The sequence below is a fragment of the Cornus florida genome, unplaced genomic scaffold (assembly GCF_030987335.1).
Source record: "Cornus florida cultivar Cherokee Brave unplaced genomic scaffold, ASM3098733v1 CherokeeBrave_3.0.0_Hap2_Chr01, whole genome shotgun sequence".
NCBI classification, from domain to species: domain Eukaryota; kingdom Viridiplantae; phylum Streptophyta; class Magnoliopsida; order Cornales; family Cornaceae; genus Cornus; species Cornus florida.
This window is the reverse complement of record NW_026775571.1, coordinates 89,256,333-89,276,342: the sequence shown is the minus strand read 5'-3', so window position 1 is coordinate 89,276,342 and position 20,010 is coordinate 89,256,333. Positions and strand designations below refer to the sequence as shown.

The following is a 20,010-nucleotide window of genomic DNA, read 5'->3' as shown; positions in this document are numbered from 1 at the left end:
AGAGATAGTGATTTCATTTTATAGGCAATTGCTATGTGAGAGTTAAAAAGAAATGTAATGTTGAATAATTATTGATATGCAAGAGAATTTAAAAATTATAAGAAGCCATGTGAGATTCTTGGAGGGACAAACTCCACACTATCCTATCTTAGCTGGTACATAAGAAATTTCTTATCAACAAATAAAAGCAATTTATATAGTAGAGAATATAATAGAAGCAAATCTAAACTTGATGACTTCAAGTAATTCTCTAGGGATAAAATATAAATAGAAGCAAGTCTAGTCCATAGCTTTGCTCCATGCAATTGAAAGATGTGGAGTTGTCAGAAACCTGTATATATATACCTAGAACCGTTGATAGAATCTAATATACTCTTTTCACAGACAACAAATTCAGAAGGAAGCATATAGGTCATAAATGAGGTACAATCAAAAACCACATTAACAAAAATGGGAACCGTACAAGAAACTGTTGAGTTCCATACAAACACATATGTATACATACATACACATAAAATCTCCATAGTTTCCTCTCCTCAAAAGAGCTAATAATTGAATCTAATTTAGATTGGATCTATTGATAACTGGATTGCTATCATACATGACAACCAATAAAGAATTATAGTAAACTGTGGTAAATCAAAGTGGGAAAATCCTTTCTTGGGGGTAATCAAATCTCATTACAAGTGGCACAATCTCAAAATTGGTATCTAACTAATAAATTAATTTTACCTGATTGAGTACGTTCGAGACCACTATACTTGATCTCTACTTTTGTTCCGATTCCACGGAACAACTCAGTAGTAAAAGTTTTACACTGACCATCATCACGATCCTTATCCTTAGCCTCAAAAGTAATGTAGAAGAATACACCAGCCACAGACACAGTTTGCCCCCTTAAGCTCCACAAACTCGTAATTTGTCTCCTACCAAGGAATTTTTCCAAGCGTAATGTGAATTAAGCTGTGACGCTCTGAATTTTCACAAATTCGGATAGTTAATGTGACCCAAAAGTTGACCCGATAACGGATCCGGAATGCGAAAACGAAGACAAGAAAACAAGGTTTCTAAGGATAAACGGCATCCCAAGAACACTAGAGTAACTTTCCATGAAGTCACAGAGTTAAAAGAAAACAAAATGCAGAAGCGATAATTTAAAAACGGACAATTTTAGTCCTAGGGGCAAAACGGTAATTTTTAGAAAGTTATGGGTGCAACCGAGCACACCAGGATAGACAACAAAAAATTAATGAACTTAGACACAAAAATCATCTGATTCAAAGTTTGAACGAAAGAGAAAAGGCAAAATGAAGAACGGACGTTGTCGCAGTTACATTTTCTCTCTATGCTACTAGCCTCGTTCCCAAGAAAAGAAAAAGAAAAAAAAAAGAACTTATCCTTGCATTCAACTATACCAGGCTAATTAAAAAATTCCCAAAGTATAACAAATAATTCATTCGCATCCATAGAAGGAAATTCCCAAAACATAAAAAATAAATAAATTCCCAAAGCATAAAAAATAAATAAATAAAATTCTTCCCATCCATTCAAGATTCAACCATAAAGGACAGTGACCAATTCAAATATAGAAGGTGGTGGAGTCTGGATAAAGAAAAAAAAAAAAGCAATCTTCTTCGCAGTCAAAACGAAGTAAAATTAATTAAAAATCAAAACGAAGTAAAATTAATTAAATCATGTTTGGGTGGTTAATTTACTTAACATTGTCAAATACAAATTTTTATTGGAATGATTTAATCATGTTTTGAATTTTTTTCATTTCACTATCTACTTCAATACTACCATTTTGTTTGGGATCCTATTCTTTACGTCCCTCCCTAGAGCACAAGCTACAATGTTAAATAATAATCACGTGATACAAAATTTAACTTCGATTTCTCTGACAAAGATGATACAATTCTACTAGGATTGTCTATTCATAATGACTTGTTTCATTAAAAAGTTATGATGACATGCGAATCAACGGAGTACCAAAAGATATTAGACCAACTAATTGATACTTTTTTTAACATGCTAAATTAATAATATTCAAGGGCGAAATTATACTCCAAGATTCTCACATCCATATATTCATATGAAGACGATTATTGACTTGATAATTATTTAACATTGTCTTAATACCTTTAGAATCTATTCAACACATCCGTACTTATTATTATTTTATTGGCCTGGCGGTAGCAAAGGAATGGGTTTTTTTATTTAATTTTTTCAAACGCTACTACTCATTTATTTTTTTGTTATTCTTTTTTTAGACGCCACTGCCTTCTGCTTTTCAGCAGGCCACTGCGCTCTCAATGGACTATGGTTGATAGTATGGGAAATATATATACATATGTTATGATTTGGGAATTTCTTAATTAGCCAACAAGGTTTTTTTCTTTTTCTTTTTTTTTTTTTTTTTAATTATTTTCTCGGGAATGAACAGCAAGTAATATAGAAGAAAAACATAACCAAATTGATTTTATTCCATTTTTAACTCTTTCCTAAATATAAATATAGATCTAAATCTTTCCAAATAAAAAAATAAATTACCAATTAAATTATGTAATTGTTTAATTAAAAGATTTATTTAATGATTTGAAACATCTTGATAAAATAAATTATGATTAATAAATTACCAATCAAGATGTTTCAAATCATTTATTATGTTTTATCCAATTCTTTGAATTGCATTAATCATGTTAATTTATTTTATTTTTTATTTTGTTGTGTTTGTTTAATTTTGTCATGTCATCATTTATTTTTTAAAAAAAATATCTTAATTTATTTTAATTGATCTGTTTCGCAACATGGTTCAAAATTCTTTATTTTATTACAGATATATTATTTTTTTCTTTAAAATTTGGTAGTAATTTATTTTTTGAATGACTCCATTTATTTTTGAAAAAACATCTTAATTTATTTTAATTGATCTATTTCGCAATATGGTTTAAAATTATTTGTTTTATTACAGGTACATTATTCTTTGAATTGCATTAATCATGTTGATTTATTTTATTTTTTTATTTTATTTTTTGTGTTTGTTTAATTATATTTTATTCTTTGAATTGCATTAATCATGTTGATTTATTTTTATTTTTTATCTTTCCGTGTTTGTTTAATCATGTCATGTCAGGATTTATTAACTAAACAAATAAGTTTAGTAATATAATATATTTTCTTGTCTATAAGTTTTTAAATATTATATATTTTTCATTATCTAATTATGTACATATTATACAAATAATTGCAACCCCTTAAACTTGAGGTTTTACTCTTAAATTTTGATCTTGACAATACATTTCGCTTCATAAATATTTAAAATTTTAATTACTCAAAAAAATTACTAATCAATTATTTGAAAAAGTAAATTTATTTTGATAATTTTTATATAATTTTTTTAATTAAAATTATAAAATAACCTTTCATCACGTTGTGTGTTTTACTATATATATACGGTGAAGTGCAAAAAAAACCCTGTAGTTTTAAAAGTGTGCAAATAACACCCATCCTGTTCAAATCGCAGCGGTAGTATGTAAAGTGAGCAAAGAATGACTTTTTGTCCAATAATAATAACTGGTAGGTGAAAAGACCAAAATACCATCCACTCTACTCATAACAAAAATAATTAAAAAAACCTAGAGGGCAAAATTACTTAAAAGGACAAAATCAAAACGACGCCATTTGATTTCTCTTTCTTTTACAACAAACCCACCGCAAAGCAAGAAGGAAGCCATATGTTTTTGCCCCTTCACACACTTAGCCAAACACTCAAAGTCTCCAACCATACGCAATCTCTTCCCCCTTCCCCCCCCCCCCCCCCTCTGTTGTGGTGTTTTTGTGTAAATCAGTGCTTCAACGAAGACTCTGTTATGGGTGGAACAAGATCTTCATTTGGGTTTCAATTCCGATTAGGGCATCCTCTGCCTCGCCCATCAATTTCGTCAACGTCATCTTAAGGGATCATAGAGTTGGGTGGAATAGGATCTTCATTTGAGTTCTTAATCAAATCACATTTTTCCTAACCCTAACCAGCACGATTATAAGAAGATACTGAAATTGGTATTTGACTAATCTCTATTTATGACTATTTATATCTTTCTTTTAGGCTCTTTTGCGTGGGCCGTGTGGGCCTTAGTACCAGATTCCATTTTGTATAAAGTAGAGAAAGCTTTAACTCACAACGCCCTCGTTATTGGCCTTGCGGTATGGGTCGAGTGCTTGGCGTGCCACTGGATCGAGAATTGGATCTAACTCTGATACCGCCTGTAATAGATAGACATTTACCTATTTACTAAAAAACTTAAGCTATTGGGTAGTGTTGTATAACCACTCATTTATACTAATATATTTTTTCACCCAAATTCGATGTGGAACAAGCACTCTCTTGTAACACCTAGCTTATGTATTAAAATTGGGTTAATCCCACTTTATTATTACAATTCTGTTTGTAATCTGGGTCATAATTAGTTTTTTTTGGCTAATTGGAAGTTTCACATTTAATTAAACTTGTAGAATGTGATGATAAATGTATATATATATATATATATATATATATATATATATACACATTTTTTAACTACTTTAAGAAATTATGTGCAAAAGAAACATAAATTATAAAGGGTAAACTATGAAACAGTAAAATCAAAGGACAATGATATAACCGTCCCATCCTTGGAGGGGAGGGGAGGGGAGGGTTCAAAGTGTGGGACCAAAAAAAAGTGTTGAATGTATTTAGGGATGGGGTGGGGATCTCATCCCCCTCTCCGGTGCAATTTTTACTCTCATCCCCACCCTGATACCAGCATAAATATTCACCTCCACCCCTATCCCTATCCCCATCCCCGCCCTGCCCCCCTTTCCCTTTTCCCCGCCCCTCCCCTATAACCGGCTAACCTTCTTGTAGTCATCCCAGTTGCTTGGTCAGTTGAAGTAGTTTGGTCAGTTGAAGTAGGTTTTGAATTCAATAAATAAATTATTGTTTGCTTTTGTTGGAGAAAGTAACATATTAAAGAAAAAAATATATATATATATCCTTTGTTGGAGAAAGAAAAAACTAAAAGAAATATATAAAAAAGTGAAGGGAGAGAGATTCATAAAGAATAAAAAATAAAAGGTTGTCTGCTAAGTTTTAAATTGTTCCCACATAATATTTATATATATATATACACACATGTATACTTACTTTAACATATACATATATTTAAGAGTATTTTTGTAAACTTACACTATAAACGGGGCAGGTTTACCCTATCCTCGTCCCTGTTGAGGGTTTAAAAAACTATCTCCATCCCCATTGACATAAAAGGGTCCCCAAACCTGCCCTAAACGGGGCGGGGCGGGGCGGGGCTGGGATTGGGATTTTGCCATCCCTAGTGATGATGGTCAGTGTAAAACTTTTATGCTGAGCTGTTCCGTGAAATTCGATCAAAAGCAAAGATGATGTATTGTGGTCTCGAACGTACTTACATTACTTTTGACATTGATAAAGATCGTGATGATGGTCAGTGTAAAACTTGTGGTAAGTGTAAAACTTGTAATGCTTAGCTGTTCCGTGGAATTCGATCAAAAGCAGAGATCAAAACATACTCAATTTGGTAAAATTAATTTATTAGTTAGATACAGTTTTGAGATTGTGCCACTTTTTTGGGGGAGAGGAAACTATGGAGATTTTATGTGTAATGTATAAATGTATGTTTGTATGGAACTCAACAGTTTCTTGTGTGGTTCCCATTTTTGTTCATGTGGTTTTTGATTGTACCTCATTTATGACCTATATGCTTCCTTATGGATTTGTTGTCTGTGAAAAGAGTATATTAGATTCTATCAACGGTTCTAGGGATATATATACATACATATATATATATATATATATATATATATATATATATATATATATATATAGATTTTTTTTTTTTTTTCCTGAATAGTTCTAGGGATATTATCTCTTATTATTATACAATAAAATTTAGAAAAGGTATAACAAGGGTTCCAATTACATAAACATTTTAAAAAAGAAGAATTACAATATAATAAGACTATCATGTCTAATTTAATCGAAGGCTTATGCCAATGCAAGAGAACTCTTATTTTGTTTTCTTGTATTCATTTATTTTTATATATAATTTCACAATTGAAAGTTAGCTTATTTTTGTATCTTCGGTTTTTTATTATACTATCAATTCTGAGTGATACGTGTTCTTATGGATTTGTTTTGGGAGGAATGAGAGACATTTGTTTCTGTCAACAACATGAATTTTATTATTTAGAGTCATACTCTCTATTAGATCCTTAGCAATTATAAAGCAAGGTTATTTATCTGATATTGAATTTGTAGGTACCTGTAATGTAAGATTTTAAGAGGTTTAAGATTTCTACTTGAGATACGTCTTATATGCACATTTTAGAGGTTTAAGATTTTTCTTTTAATGCCACTTACTTCCCTTTGTTTTCTAGAGAGCATTAATTTGATATTTTGGGAATAAAGATAATGAGGTGTTTTTATTGACTAGAATAGAATTAGTTACACTTTTACATAAGATACTAAGAGAGAGGGCATGGCAATGAGATGAGATTGAAAAATTAAAATGTAAAGTTTAACTATTTCATAATGGTTGCTCAATATTTTGATTTATTCTCAAACACCCCCTTTTACTGAAGATACTAAGAGAGAGGGCAGAAATGGATGAATGAAGTTTATCATGACACGTTTCTTGATGTGACAACTCCACATCTTTCAATTGCATAGAGCAAAGCTATGGACTAGACTTGCTTATATTTATCCCTAGTGAATTACTTGAAGTCATCAAGCTTAGATTTGCTTTTGTTATATTCTCTACTATATAAATAGCTTTTATTTGTTAATAAGAATTTCTTATCTACCAGCTAAAATTGGATGGTGTGGAGTTTGTCCCTCCAAGAATCTCACATGGCTTCTTATAATTTTTAAATTCTCTTGCATATCAATCATTATTCAACTTTACATTTCCTTTGAATTCTTACATAGCAATTGCCTATAAAATGAAATCACTATCTCTATTACGTAATTTACATGTCCATAATTATTCAACAATATATTTGCTTTGGACTTTCTCTTAGCAAAATGAAATTATTATCCCTATTACATGTGTTATATTTGTTTTGGACTCTCACTGGACACATCAATTGCCTACAAAACTAAATCACAAGAATATATTTATATTTTCCTTGAATAAGAAAAATATTAATATTATATTAATATATTAAAAGGCTTAATTTAGAAATTTTGTTTTAAATTAAGGTATGGTTACCGAAGGAACACCGTCGCAGGGATCTGGTCAAAGGGTAGAGTCGGGTGAAAACCTAGACGTCCCAAACGACCAGGCACGGCTTGCAGCGTTGGAACAAACTCTGAGTCAGGGTATGAACCAGTTGATCCAACAAAATGCAACGCTCTTGCAACACCTTGTTCCACCGGCTTAACAAAACTTTCCAGGACAAGATATCTCAGGTCCAAACGGAGGTAATGAAAATCTTGAAGAGAAGGATAATCATTCCCCCCAAAATGAGACTGAAGTGGAACAAAGCCAGGTGGGAACCCGACATAAAGAGGTGGTTCACCTATCTCTCCTACGGAGTTCCCGACCTCCTGAAAGCATAGCCTTCTGTCTTAAGGAAAAGACAAAGAAAGTTACCCATCTCGACTTGCAGATCAAGGATCTCAAGGGGAAAATGGAAGATGTAATGCAGGCTATGAAAGGGAAAGGTCCTGCCACCGTAGACGACCTGGTACAAAGAACCAACTTGCCTTTCAGCCCCGCCGTTATGAAATGTCCACTACCTAGCAAGTTCAGGATGCCCTTGTTCGAAAGCTTCGATGAGACCAAAGATCCCCTCGATCACCTAGAAACTTTTCAAGCTCTTATGCAGTTACACGTTGTGCCAGATGAAATCATGTGCCGAGCTTTTCCCACTACACTTAAGGGATCAACGAGAGTTTGGTTCAACAAGTTGAAGCCAGGAACCATCCACACCTTCGAAGAATTGAGTAAGCAGTTTGTGAGCCACTTCATTGCTGGTCAGAGGCATAGGAGGCCGGCTACCTACCTGTTTACTGTGGAGCAACAAAAGGAAGAGTCGATTCGGGAATACATCACCCGATTCAACGCAGAGATGTTGCAGGTAGAAGAGGCGGACGACAAGGTAGCTTTGACCGCTTTCATAGGAGGACTCCAGACCTCCAGATTCTTGTTCTCCTTATCAAAAGAACCTCCCACCAGCATGATAGAGTTGCTAATCAGAGCGCAAAAACACATCAACGCTGAAGACACCATGAGTGCACGGAAGGAGGGAGAGGACAAGAAGAGGCCAGCCCCTCTCGTCAGGGATGAAAATAATACCAAATATAAGAAATCGTTCTTTAGCCAGAGTGACAGCACATATCATGAGAATGACTCAGATGAGTATACTGACTAGAAATTGTCTCGCGGCTAGAATTAGCCTTATCAAGTCATTCACAATAAAGACTGGGGGCATCTCAGTTAACCAATTTAAATGGAGGGTAGCTCCATCATGTGTTATTTTGTTTTTAATAATGATGGTCTTTAATAAAATTCCTTTTAGTTTATACGTGTAGTATCCCCGTACTATAAGGGATAGTAAATGAGTGTCCTGTCTTACAAGGACCCGGGCTGAATGAATCCCGTAATCCGTATCCCCGTACTAAAAGGGAATAGTAAATGAGTGTCCTGTATTACAAGGACCCGGGCTGAATGAATCCCGTAATCCGTATCCCCGTACTAAAAGGGAATAGTAAATGAGTGTCCTGTATTATAAGGACCCGGGTTGAATAAATCCCGTCATCCATATCCCTGGACTATAAGGGATAAGTATCTTGTATTATCAGAACCCGGGTTAAATGAATCCCGTAATCCATATTCCTGTAATATAAGGATAATAAATGAATGTCCTGGACTACAATGACCTGGGTTGGATGAATCCCATAATTAATATCCCCTTACAATAAGGGATATTAAATAAAAATCCTTTATTAAAGAGGTGAGCTGGGTAAAACTCGTAAAGTTCAATTCCCTTAGTAAAGGGACGAAACTCGTATAATTTATTCCCTTATAAAAGGAAAAGTACTGTTCCCTCGGGTAAAAAAAAAAAAAAAAAATTTATTATTACTATTCATGAACAGTACCCGCGGGGTACTGTTCATGCACAGTACCCGAGGGTCTGTTCCCTCGGGTAAAATATATATATATTATTACTATTTATGAACAATACCTGCGGGGTACTGTTCCCTCGGGTGAAGTGAAAATAAAAAATAAAAAAAAATATTATTATTACTATTCATGAACAGTACCCGAGGGTCTGTTCCCTCGGGTAAAAAAAAAAAAAAAAAAAAAAAAAATTCCCTAAGTTACTATTTATGTGAATAGTACCCTCGGGAATAGTACCCGCGGGTACTGTTCACCGGGGTTGAAAAAAAAAAAAAAAAAAAAAGTATTATTATTATTTATTACATTCCCAAAGCTAGACGTGCAAGCTTGGGAATGGGGGGCAACTGATAGGGAAAAATATAAACCTATCCTACCCTCGATAAGATTGATTAGATTTCATTATCAAGGATAATGAAATCAAATCTGACGTGGTTCAATAAGTAAGAATAATCCTACTATAACTAGATGAGGTCAAAAGGATTAAATCATATCCTGACAAATCTGGTAATAAATCTCCTATGATTTTGCACAAGCGGAAGATAAGGTCAACCATCGATATCAGCGGAACGATTTTGATTCCAACCGACAGCCATAAATAGGGCATCAAGCCATTAAAGAAGGTACGACGTAAAAATTATGATTAATCCCTGCCTTCTTTTTAGACCTCCGTGACTAATTTGATCGTCGGAGAGCTCTTAGCAGGCACCACACCGGTGCCGTCAAGGTTCACCGATCTTCTCCTCTCTTCTTTGCAGAAAAACGGTATCATATCGGACTGCGCGAATTTCAGCCTCAACAGGCCTCAAACAGTATCAAGCTGAATTCATGTTGACTTATGAAGGGAAGAATCCCCAACATAGAAGATGGTTAAAGTTGGTGTGTGTTTTGATTATGTACCTCTTTTAGTTTCGAAAATTATTTTCAGTAGATACAGTCAAGTAGATTTATAAATTTTTGTTCTTCATTTTGTAGTTTTTCCAATCAAGCATATTTTCAACTTGAAAAAATTGAAAGCTGTTTTCTAATCTAATTATCTGAAAGCTGGTTTTGAAAAAGTTACATTCCAAAAAGGTTTGAAATGCTAGGAAACAAGTATCTTTCCTGTTGGAGGGATTTTGTGTATGCTATGGAAAAAGTTTGCTGGAAAGGAAAAAAACATATGATGTTGGGGGAGGTGTAAATTACATACATGTACAATTGTCAAACAACATTGATTATGGATAGAATTGAATGGTTATAAAACTAGTAACTAAATATTCTTGTTATTGTTTCGACTCATAACCTCAATTATTGTTTCAACTCATATTCTCAAAAGAGTGGGTGGATCCCGTTCTAATAGCTCCGAATAAATTATATACTATGAAAGTTTCTTATTCCACAACAATGACATGGATTGGGGTTCATAACCATGACTTCCAATGCCCTAAATCTTGTGGCACTTACCAATGAGGCCCGTCAATTAGTATTGACACTAACACAATTGCAATTAATCAATTAAATCCGTTCTTCATCGACAAACTTGGGCTGATCCAACTTTCCAATAAATTTAGGAAAACTTGGAACAATTATCAAATTTGATTTTGTGCTTTCTAGTTTATTTCTATATGTAAGGATAAACATCATTGAGATAAATTTGTACCTGGCCAAGTATACACCTACTATTGTCCAACTAGAACTTAAATTCTTGATCTTTTATGAAAGATAAAGGAAATACTACTATGTTATGCACTTGATGGTGAATAGGGATGGCAAAATCCCCATACTCGGCGGGTCCCCGCCTCACCCCGCCGTGTTTATAACGGATTTGGTGACCCATTTATGTAAATGGGGAGGGAATAGGGCTTGTATTTGAAACCTTGGCGGGAGATGGGGCGGGGGCGAGGGCGAGGGCGAGTAATCCCGTCCCGTTTATAATGCATTTTTACAAAATTGCCCTTACATGTTACAAAATATTACTAAATTACATAACTATATATATAATATAACATCTAATTATGTTTTAAATTGTTATAATTATAGTGAAACTTTATTAAATTATTAAGTTAAAAAATATTATGACTCTGTTGATTTTGTTGAAGGTGAATTGAAATTTAAAAAATGTTATGCGGGGCGGGGACGGGGGCTAATGTGGCGGGGCGGGGATGGGGGAGGGGATTGAAAATTAAACGGGTATGGGAGTGGGAATGGGGATAAAAAATTTGACCGGGATGGGGATCTCTGCCCCACCCCGCCCCATTGTCATCCCTAATCATCACAATCCTCATCCTTGGCCTCAAAAGTAATGTACAAGAATATACCGGCCACGTCCACGTCCACGTGGTTTGCCCCCTTAAGCTTCACACACTAGTAATTTGTCCCCTAACAAGGAATTTTTTCAAGTGTAATGTGAATTTAACATACCAATCAATAAAAGAATAAATAAGTAAAAAATTACCTACATTATTGTGATTGTAATGATGAATTGCTTTATGTGTGTACCAAGAGACCTTCCTTCTATTATCGGGGATTGTTCTTGAGTTCTAGTGGAGCACCAAAACCGTAGGATAATGGGTCACGAGTTGGAAAAGATACCTACAAAATACACCAAATTAACTAGCCCAGTATTATATATATACACTCACTGTGTCAAAATATATCTAGGGCGTTGGAGAAGAGACACCTACTGGGGCTTTGAATACATCTGTCCAACTTGTTGGGGGGTTTGTTCGGGTCATCAAGTCCTTATAAAACGCACCAAATTAATTAGTCACATATATATACATATACATATAAATATATATATAGAGAGAGATGTCGTTGGAGAAGAGACAACTTCGCCGCTTTCTTCAACCATTTCACTGACGACGGCCTTTCCTGGTTGTTCAAAAGAGACGTTGAGTTCAGAAGCCATACTCCAATATCAGAATTGCAAAACAGAAGAAATCCTTTCCTTGGTTCGGCCTCCTTGGCTTCGACCCTCTCTTTTCTCGGGATTTGCACTAGATCTTAGAGCAGAAGCAGGATGATCTGCAACTACCACACACGCAGGTAAGAAAGAACCACAGGGATAACACCATTACAAGCAAGTACTAGATATTTACTTTATTTAACTGCTCGTATATGCGAGCGGAAGAAACCTAAAATCTAATCCTACGGTAATTAATTAATTAATTCTTTATTTACGTATTTTAAGGAGCTTACCTTTTTTTTAATACTACTATATACCATTAACAAAAAATGAAATAACTAGATATGTTTTTTTTAATGGAAACTAAACTAAAACCAATTCAATTTGGCTACCTTTTTTCTCTGTACTACCAGCCTCGTTCCCAAGAAAAAAGGTTAAAAAAAAAAAAAACAAAAAAAAGAAAACTTATCCTTGCATTCAACTATACCCGGATAATTGAAAAATTCTCAAATTATAACAAATAAATCATTCGCATCCATAGGAGGAAATTCCCAAAGCATAAAAAAAGAAGTAAAAAAAATTCTTCCTATCCGTTCAACCATAGAGGACGGTGGCCAATTCAAAATATAAGGTGGTGGAGTCTGGAAAAAGAACAAAAAAAAAATCAGTCGTTATTGCAATCTTCTTCTTCGCAATACAAAGTAAAATTAATTAAATCATGTTTGAGTGGTTAATTTTCTTAACATTATCAAATAAAATTTTTTATTGGAATGATTTAATCATGTTTTGAAATTATTTCATTTCATCATCACCCTCTATACTATCATTTTGTTTGGGATCCTATTCTTTACATCCTTCCCTGAAGCACAAGTTATAATTTTAAATAATAATCACCCGATACAAAATTTTCCTGACGAGGATGATACAATTCTACTAGTATTATCTATTCATAATGATTTCTATTTGTTATTCCATGCTCTCTCTAGCTACTGAGCCTGTTGGAGTCCATACTAACTAACAAGATGAGCCATAAGCCACACGGTTGCCATCTCTCGTCTTGCCAAATTAAATATGAAATCTGGATGCTGCTGCATAAAAAAGTAAATATTCCATTATTTCCATCCACGATAACTGCGATAGATTTGTGAAACCAACTCATTTGAGTTAATTGTTGAATTATTGAATAATTCGGTGGGTTAACCAACTACTACTTTAGAAGAAAATGACAAGTAATCCAACAGTTGAATACATCCCAAAAATGCTTACCAGAAAAGCAACAACGAAAAGGAGGTCTTTTTTTTTTTTAAGTTGGGACTTACACACACTGCCTCCACTAAGGTTCAAGTCCCTGACCTCCCTTTGAGAAGTAGGAGCCTTGTACTGCTAGGTTATAGGTCTGTTGGTAAAAAAGAAGACTATTTCCATTCTTATATTATATAAAATCAAAGTGGTTTTCACGTGAGTGGTGCATCTTTCGCACTTTTACAAATGTAGTTGGATATGTTCGACTTTCAGACTTTTTATCATAAAAAGGGATATAGAGGAGAAGAACACAAGATTTTTTTTTATTTTATCTTCATTACTAATGCCAACATAAGTATAAACGAGTCGTGTATAAAATGCAAATGAACCAGATTTTCACCTCAATGCAGGCCTAACACATATTCATTCATGCTCACAGTAAAGTGAAGCATAGAATACTACTGTATAAAAGAGTTCTAAATAAAATGGAACCCTTTCAATTACATTGTAACCTGGTGAAACTACAAAAACCCAGATCACCAGAAAGAATCATAGTGAAGTACATATCATCTGTACAGATTTATTACGATGTATGGGGAGTGGGGACCAAGCTTTTGAATCCAATGAAGAAGCCCCTTTTTATGATCATGACATGTTGAATCCAGTACCAAGTTTAGAGTTCCATCAAGGGCGAGCGAAGACTGGAAGTTCTCTAAAACCTTCACGATCTGCCAAAACCCGGGTCTCTTTTCTGGTTGCGAACACCAACATTGCTCGATTAAAGCTCCCATAGCAGGAGGGCAATCCCCAGGGATAGCTGGTCTCAAATTCTGAAAGAAAATCCCAAATCATGTTGATGTTAGAATTACAAATATTAAGGTACATCTTTGGAGTCCTATAATTAAAATAATAAGGCCAAAATAAAAATAAAAAAAACATAAGAAGAATATGCTGCATATCCTAAGTTCTAACTGCAGAACCAAATAAAAAAGTTAGCAATTTGAAAACTATGGAGCTTCATCCTATAATATTTCCACCAAAACTACAATAAGTAGAGAATAAATAGAGGGTGATTCAAGAAATCATGTTGCCTACTGAATAAGAACTGGATCTGTGTTAAGAAACACACTGGAATAGAATGAACAATTCTACAATTTGACAACACCGGCTTTCGAGGGAATATATACGATAGACAACAAGATTTGGCTGATGAAATGAGCCAAGAACCGCACAGTTCACAGAAAATTTAGAGGCACAACATGCCAAACTCATCATCAAGCTCTGGAGAGCACTTTTACATTTCTATGGTCGTCTGTTTTTTGGTAACTCTGTCATGAACAAGTTGAGCACATTTAATTTTTGCTTTTGACCTAATGTGGTGCGTTCATATAGGTTTGGAATAGCATTAACCTCCAAACACAGCAATTAATCATGTACAATACAAATAAATAAATTACAATGGAAAATGCAGATATGCAGAATGGACTTTAATAAAAAAAAATAAAAAAATTAAAACAAAAACAATAAAAATGAATTCATGAAAGTACCTTATTTGCCACAGCAAACGCAGCTTGGATGGGAGTCATGTCCCCATATGGAATAGTTCCAGCAACCATTTCCTGTAAAATCAGTCCGAAGCTGTATACATCAACCTTCGGCCCATAGGACTTACCACGTTTGATCATCTCAGGTGCCATCCAACGATAAGAACCCGGGTCATCTACCAAACGGTCACAATAGGCCTCCTCACAAGATATTCCGAAATCAACAATTTTCAGTTGAAATTCTTCATTAATAATAATATTCTCAGGCTTGAGGTCCCTATGGATGATGCCTTGCGAGTGAATGTATTCCATTCCCCGAGCAATTTCTAGAGCAATCCTGATTATTTCCGGTAATGGAATGGATTTATTCTTAACCTCAAGCTTGTGCAGGTACGCTCTCAATGAACCCTCAGAGAGATACTCGGTGACAATGCAAAAAACTGGTGTCTTTCTGCATGCTGCTACAAACTGTATTAACAGATAAAAAGTCAGAAGGGTTCTAACAAAGACATCAATGCTCAAACTGTATTTATCAACTCGTAAACCACATGAATGGATACTAATTCTAAAAAGGAACAAGGAATAAGCAATTTACACATTGAACAGAGCAAATTCAGAACTTAGAATTTCCATAACTTAAAAGAAAATTTAATTGATTCATCATTAATAACCAAATAGCATATGGTGAAGGGGAAAAAAAAAACAAAGAACGAACTCAAACCTTTATGACATTTTGATGATGGAGACGAGACAAAAGAGTGACTTCTCTATTGAATTGCTTCTCTAACCGCGCTGCCAGTGCTCCATTCTCTTCATCATCTGGCACCCTTATAATCTTCACCGCAACAGGTTCGTCCTTGTATATTCCATGATATAGCTGACTATATGCCCCCTGGGCAAATTTAAACCCAATAAATAGATCAGAGAGATCAACCATCCACTCATCTGTTGTTTCCACAGAGCTAACTCTTCGTCCTCCCTGGTCAAAATATTTTCTCCATGATGATTCCTTCCGGCTCTTCGTGTTGAGAAGCTTCATGAAAGAAAATTTCCCTAGCATATGTGCCCGGTTTTCTTGGGGATCTTTGTGGAATAACTTGCCCATAATTCCCTTCTCAGGTTCTTTACTTTCAGGATGTGGAGTTGAGGATCTCTTTTGTTCATTCTGAGCGGTTTGGTCCATTGCTAAGCCCTAATGGACTTGGTTACTACAAACCACCCTAGCAGTATTCAGTGTTGTTCAACTCAGAAGCAGACACAATAAAACTATAAGAAAACAATTTCTACCAAAATTGACTTTAGAGAAGCTTTGAAGGTTCAAACCTACAAGCAGCCCAGACTATCTCAAACCTTGATTGACTTGTCAAAAATCAACCCTTAATCAGAATAAAACACCCTTGAAACTTCAAACCTATCAAAACCCTATTCAGAACCATCAAAATCACCAAAAACCCTAAAAACAAAGCCAGCCTCCAATTCAAAAAAAAAAAAAAAACACAAACCCTATTTATAAGCTTCAAAGTCATATCACCGCTTTCATTGAATCAACAGAAACCCTCACCGCAAGGAAGCTTGAAAGTCAAGCATCATCTTACCTGGAAATTTCCACGCGTATACCCATATAAAAAATAATCAAGCAATTAAATTAAATAGATTGAAATTCAAGAAATACCCATCATTAGTAACCATATTAACTGCCAATAATATTCATTGCTTCAAAAGACTTCTAATCTCATAAATAAAAAATAAAAAATAAAAACCTATCATATACTGTATTATACAACACACACACACACACATTAATATTCTCATTAATCCAAAATCAAAAACTAATCCTGGCTTCAAAAGAAATCCTAGGCCCATTAATAAACCTATATCATACACATTAACCACAAATCAGAACTAATCAATGCTTCGAAAGAATTCGTATAAATACAATTCACATGTACACAATCTGAGCATGTGGGACTAACAAAAAATGGTATAGATATCACGTTACAGTGTAATTATACCTCCAACGATTCTCTGCAGAAAAACCCATATATGCGATGCAGCTCTCTCTCTCTACTCTCAGCATGGTCGATGAAGAGGTGGATCCTAGAGAGAGAAAACTACAGATTGCAGTGATTTGAAGGAGAAGGAGACTCGAATTCAATGAATTCATGGCGTATCGCACATAGAACTGTGTGAGAGTAGATTCCATTCACCGAATTTTGTTGCAGAGAGGCGATAGCTATGCAGAAAGTGAAGAAGGCGGGGTTAGAGAAGGAAACAAAATACTCCGTAAGAATTACGAACAAAATAACATTTGAATTTTTGCTTTTATTTTTTTTTTTTTGTATTTGTCAAAGATTTAAGCAAGGTTAAAGTTAAATTTATCAAAATAATTTGCCAAAAATTGTTGTAAATTGTTTTTTTGGAACTTTTACAGTAAAGTGGTGTTAGTAAGTATATTATCCATAGCTAAGCGTAGTTTACATATTTACAAATACATGAACCAAGTTCTATTTTTAATCTTTTATTAAGCTGAATTTATATTTTCACCTCTAGGAGTTTATTTTATGCACAATTACCCAAATAACAACTTATTCAAGTATTACAATATTGTCAAATAGCACTTAAGAACTGCTACATAGCGCTAGAATTAGGAGACACAACACATACTCTACAAAGAAGAATTGAAGAACTTATACCTAGAATTATATTAATACAAAATATTTTAGAAGCCAGACGGCAAAGATTTTAGTTTATGAATAGAATTAATTTTAATAATTTAGATACTTCTATAAAACGATTAGGAGAAAATCTAGATTATATTAAAGAACAAGTATTACAGAATTCTAGTCCAAACAATTTAGATAACAAGATAATATTAATCGCAATTAAGGATATCAATAGTGATATTAAGAATATTGCTGAAAACCAGAAAATAATCATAGACTCTTTAAAATCCCTTAAAACCGATATCCAAAAATTATTACAATAGTTTTATGAGCACCAGTAGTTTTGATTATTTAACCGCATTAGCGAACTTTACAAAATTGAAAAAGAACCTATAGGATTTACTAGCTTTAAAACAGACGTACAGTCAACTAATATACATATTAGATAAAATAACTTTTTAATTCAGTTATTACTCCAGTTATTTGATAAAGTTAATAAACTTGAAGAGAAATTAGAAGTGATACAAGAAAGTATTTCCAGGTAATCTTCTAAAGAATTATCTGAATTATCAGAAAATATAAAAGAAATAAAATTGTCAACCAATAACTAGTCCTCTCCTACAACAGCCAAGCGTGTAAATTTACTACAATCTCAACCTTATAAGCAAATACCATAATGGCCATTATCCTTAGAAAAACCAAAGAAATAATGAGAGTAGAAGATTTATATAATAATGAACATGATGCTAAAAAATATATAGAATAAGGAATGAAGAAGGTAAAAAATAAAATTAATCTTTATTCTAATAATTTATTAAATTTTCAGAGCAGGATATATAACCATTTTAGCCAATGAAAAATAAGTGCAGTTAATAATCAAGTTATTTTAGACATTGTAACACCTGAAGCATGCCAAGAATTAAATGATAATAATTTAGAACATATGCATTTAGGCGTCATAATGATAGGATTAGTGGGATTAAATATAGCAGAAATCGGAACTAGAGCACTTACTTATATTTATGATGATCGATGGAATAACCATCAACAAGCACAAATAGCCAGCGCCGAGATAGACTTAGCTGACAATGCCGCAATAGTAGGATGTATTCCCAATTATACGATGACTACTAGAGAATTTAGTCAACATATTAAGATAGCTATATTTACAAAAGGATATAATATGATAGGACAATTTGAAAATCTATTAGTTAATACTTTATTTATGGGAAAGGTAGTTAATCAGTATAACTTAAAATTTAAAACCTAATTTAGTGAAATGGTTAAACCTTTTAGTAGTAAATATGTCAAGATGATAGAAGCCAGAAAAATAAGCAGTATTACCCATGAATGAATAGAATGGAAATTACCTAAACTTACTAGTACACCTAAAAAGATTCTCGAAAATAATATGATATATATTTCAAATAGTGGAGATGCTAGCAAAAGGTTTAGTAATTATAAAAGACAAGACAATTTTGTTGATGATACTCAAGAAGACTTTTTAACTACACTAATAGAGATAGAATCTCCTGAAGAAATAAATATCCTTTATGATAGATTAGAAGATGAAATTCTAGATAAAATAATATACGATTTTGATAATTTAGAATTAGAAGAGTTGCAAGACAAGTATCCAGAACCTAAATACCAACTTATCGAAAGTATTTATTTAGGACAAGGAAATAATGATGATATTAAGAAAAATATTCTAAGTGTTGGATTTGAATCTTTCTATACAGCATTAGAATTAAACACAGTAAAAAAAGAGTTAAATGTAATAGAGCATAGAGAAGGGAAAGTACCAGAAGAATCAGGCTCTCAGTCAATTGACCAAGAAATGGGAGACCAAACAAAGACTAACACCTCAGGTAGTAATACCTTAAGTGATGACTTTACTACTGGACAAAGGTTAAACCCCTCACGAGAAACTTATGTAGAAAATAGAAATATACCTAACACAATATCATAGACAATATGATAATATACCAGCGCAACCATTAGGAACAATATTAGACATAGCAAGGCACGATCCCTAGGACTGGGCAAATGTAATCGAAAATTGGGAACAAGATTGTATTCGGCAATCTATTTTGACCAATTTTGACAATAGAACTCAAGCCTTAACCTATTGTGAAACCCTATTAAGAGGAACCATTTGTGACTGGTGGCAGGCTTATAAAGTAATTTATCTCAATGATTATGCCATCCTACGTGATAATTTTACCATTCAAGGCTTTACCAGCCTCATTAAAAAAGTATTAATTGGTGAAGATAGATTATTAGATGACACCTTAATAAAACAAAACGAAGCTTTACGTAATTTAGAATTACTACAGATTTGTGATTTTAGATACATAAAAAACTACACCAATAAGTTTTTTTAGTATTTTGCAGCCACTGGTAAAACAGGTGATAAAACATTACTTGATCGATATCTTTAGAAGTTACCCGGAAGTGTAGGAACTAAAATA

General features: G+C 33.6%; 1 protein-coding gene across 2 annotated transcripts; it reads right to left on the bottom strand.

Moving 5' to 3' along the window:
- Nucleotides 1-13,773: 13,773 nt before the first annotated feature.
- LOC132305510 (serine/threonine/tyrosine-protein kinase HT1-like) lies at nt 13,774-17,386 on the bottom strand. Of its 2 annotated transcripts, XM_059803154.1 has the most exons (4): nt 16,886-17,386; nt 15,595-16,468; nt 14,877-15,341; nt 13,774-14,159 (listed from the first exon to the last, which is right to left on the bottom strand). In XM_059803154.1, exons 2-4 carry the CDS (start codon nt 16,054-16,056, stop codon nt 13,896-13,898), a joined length of 1,191 nt encoding a protein of 396 aa, XP_059659137.1. In that variant the 5' UTR covers nt 16,057-16,468; nt 16,886-17,386; the 3' UTR covers nt 13,774-13,895. The 2 variants fall into 2 exon arrangements, with proteins under 2 accessions (XP_059659137.1, XP_059659130.1); XM_059803147.1 differs by having other exon boundaries at nt 15,595-17,386.
- Nucleotides 17,387-20,010: the final 2,624 nt, after the last annotated feature.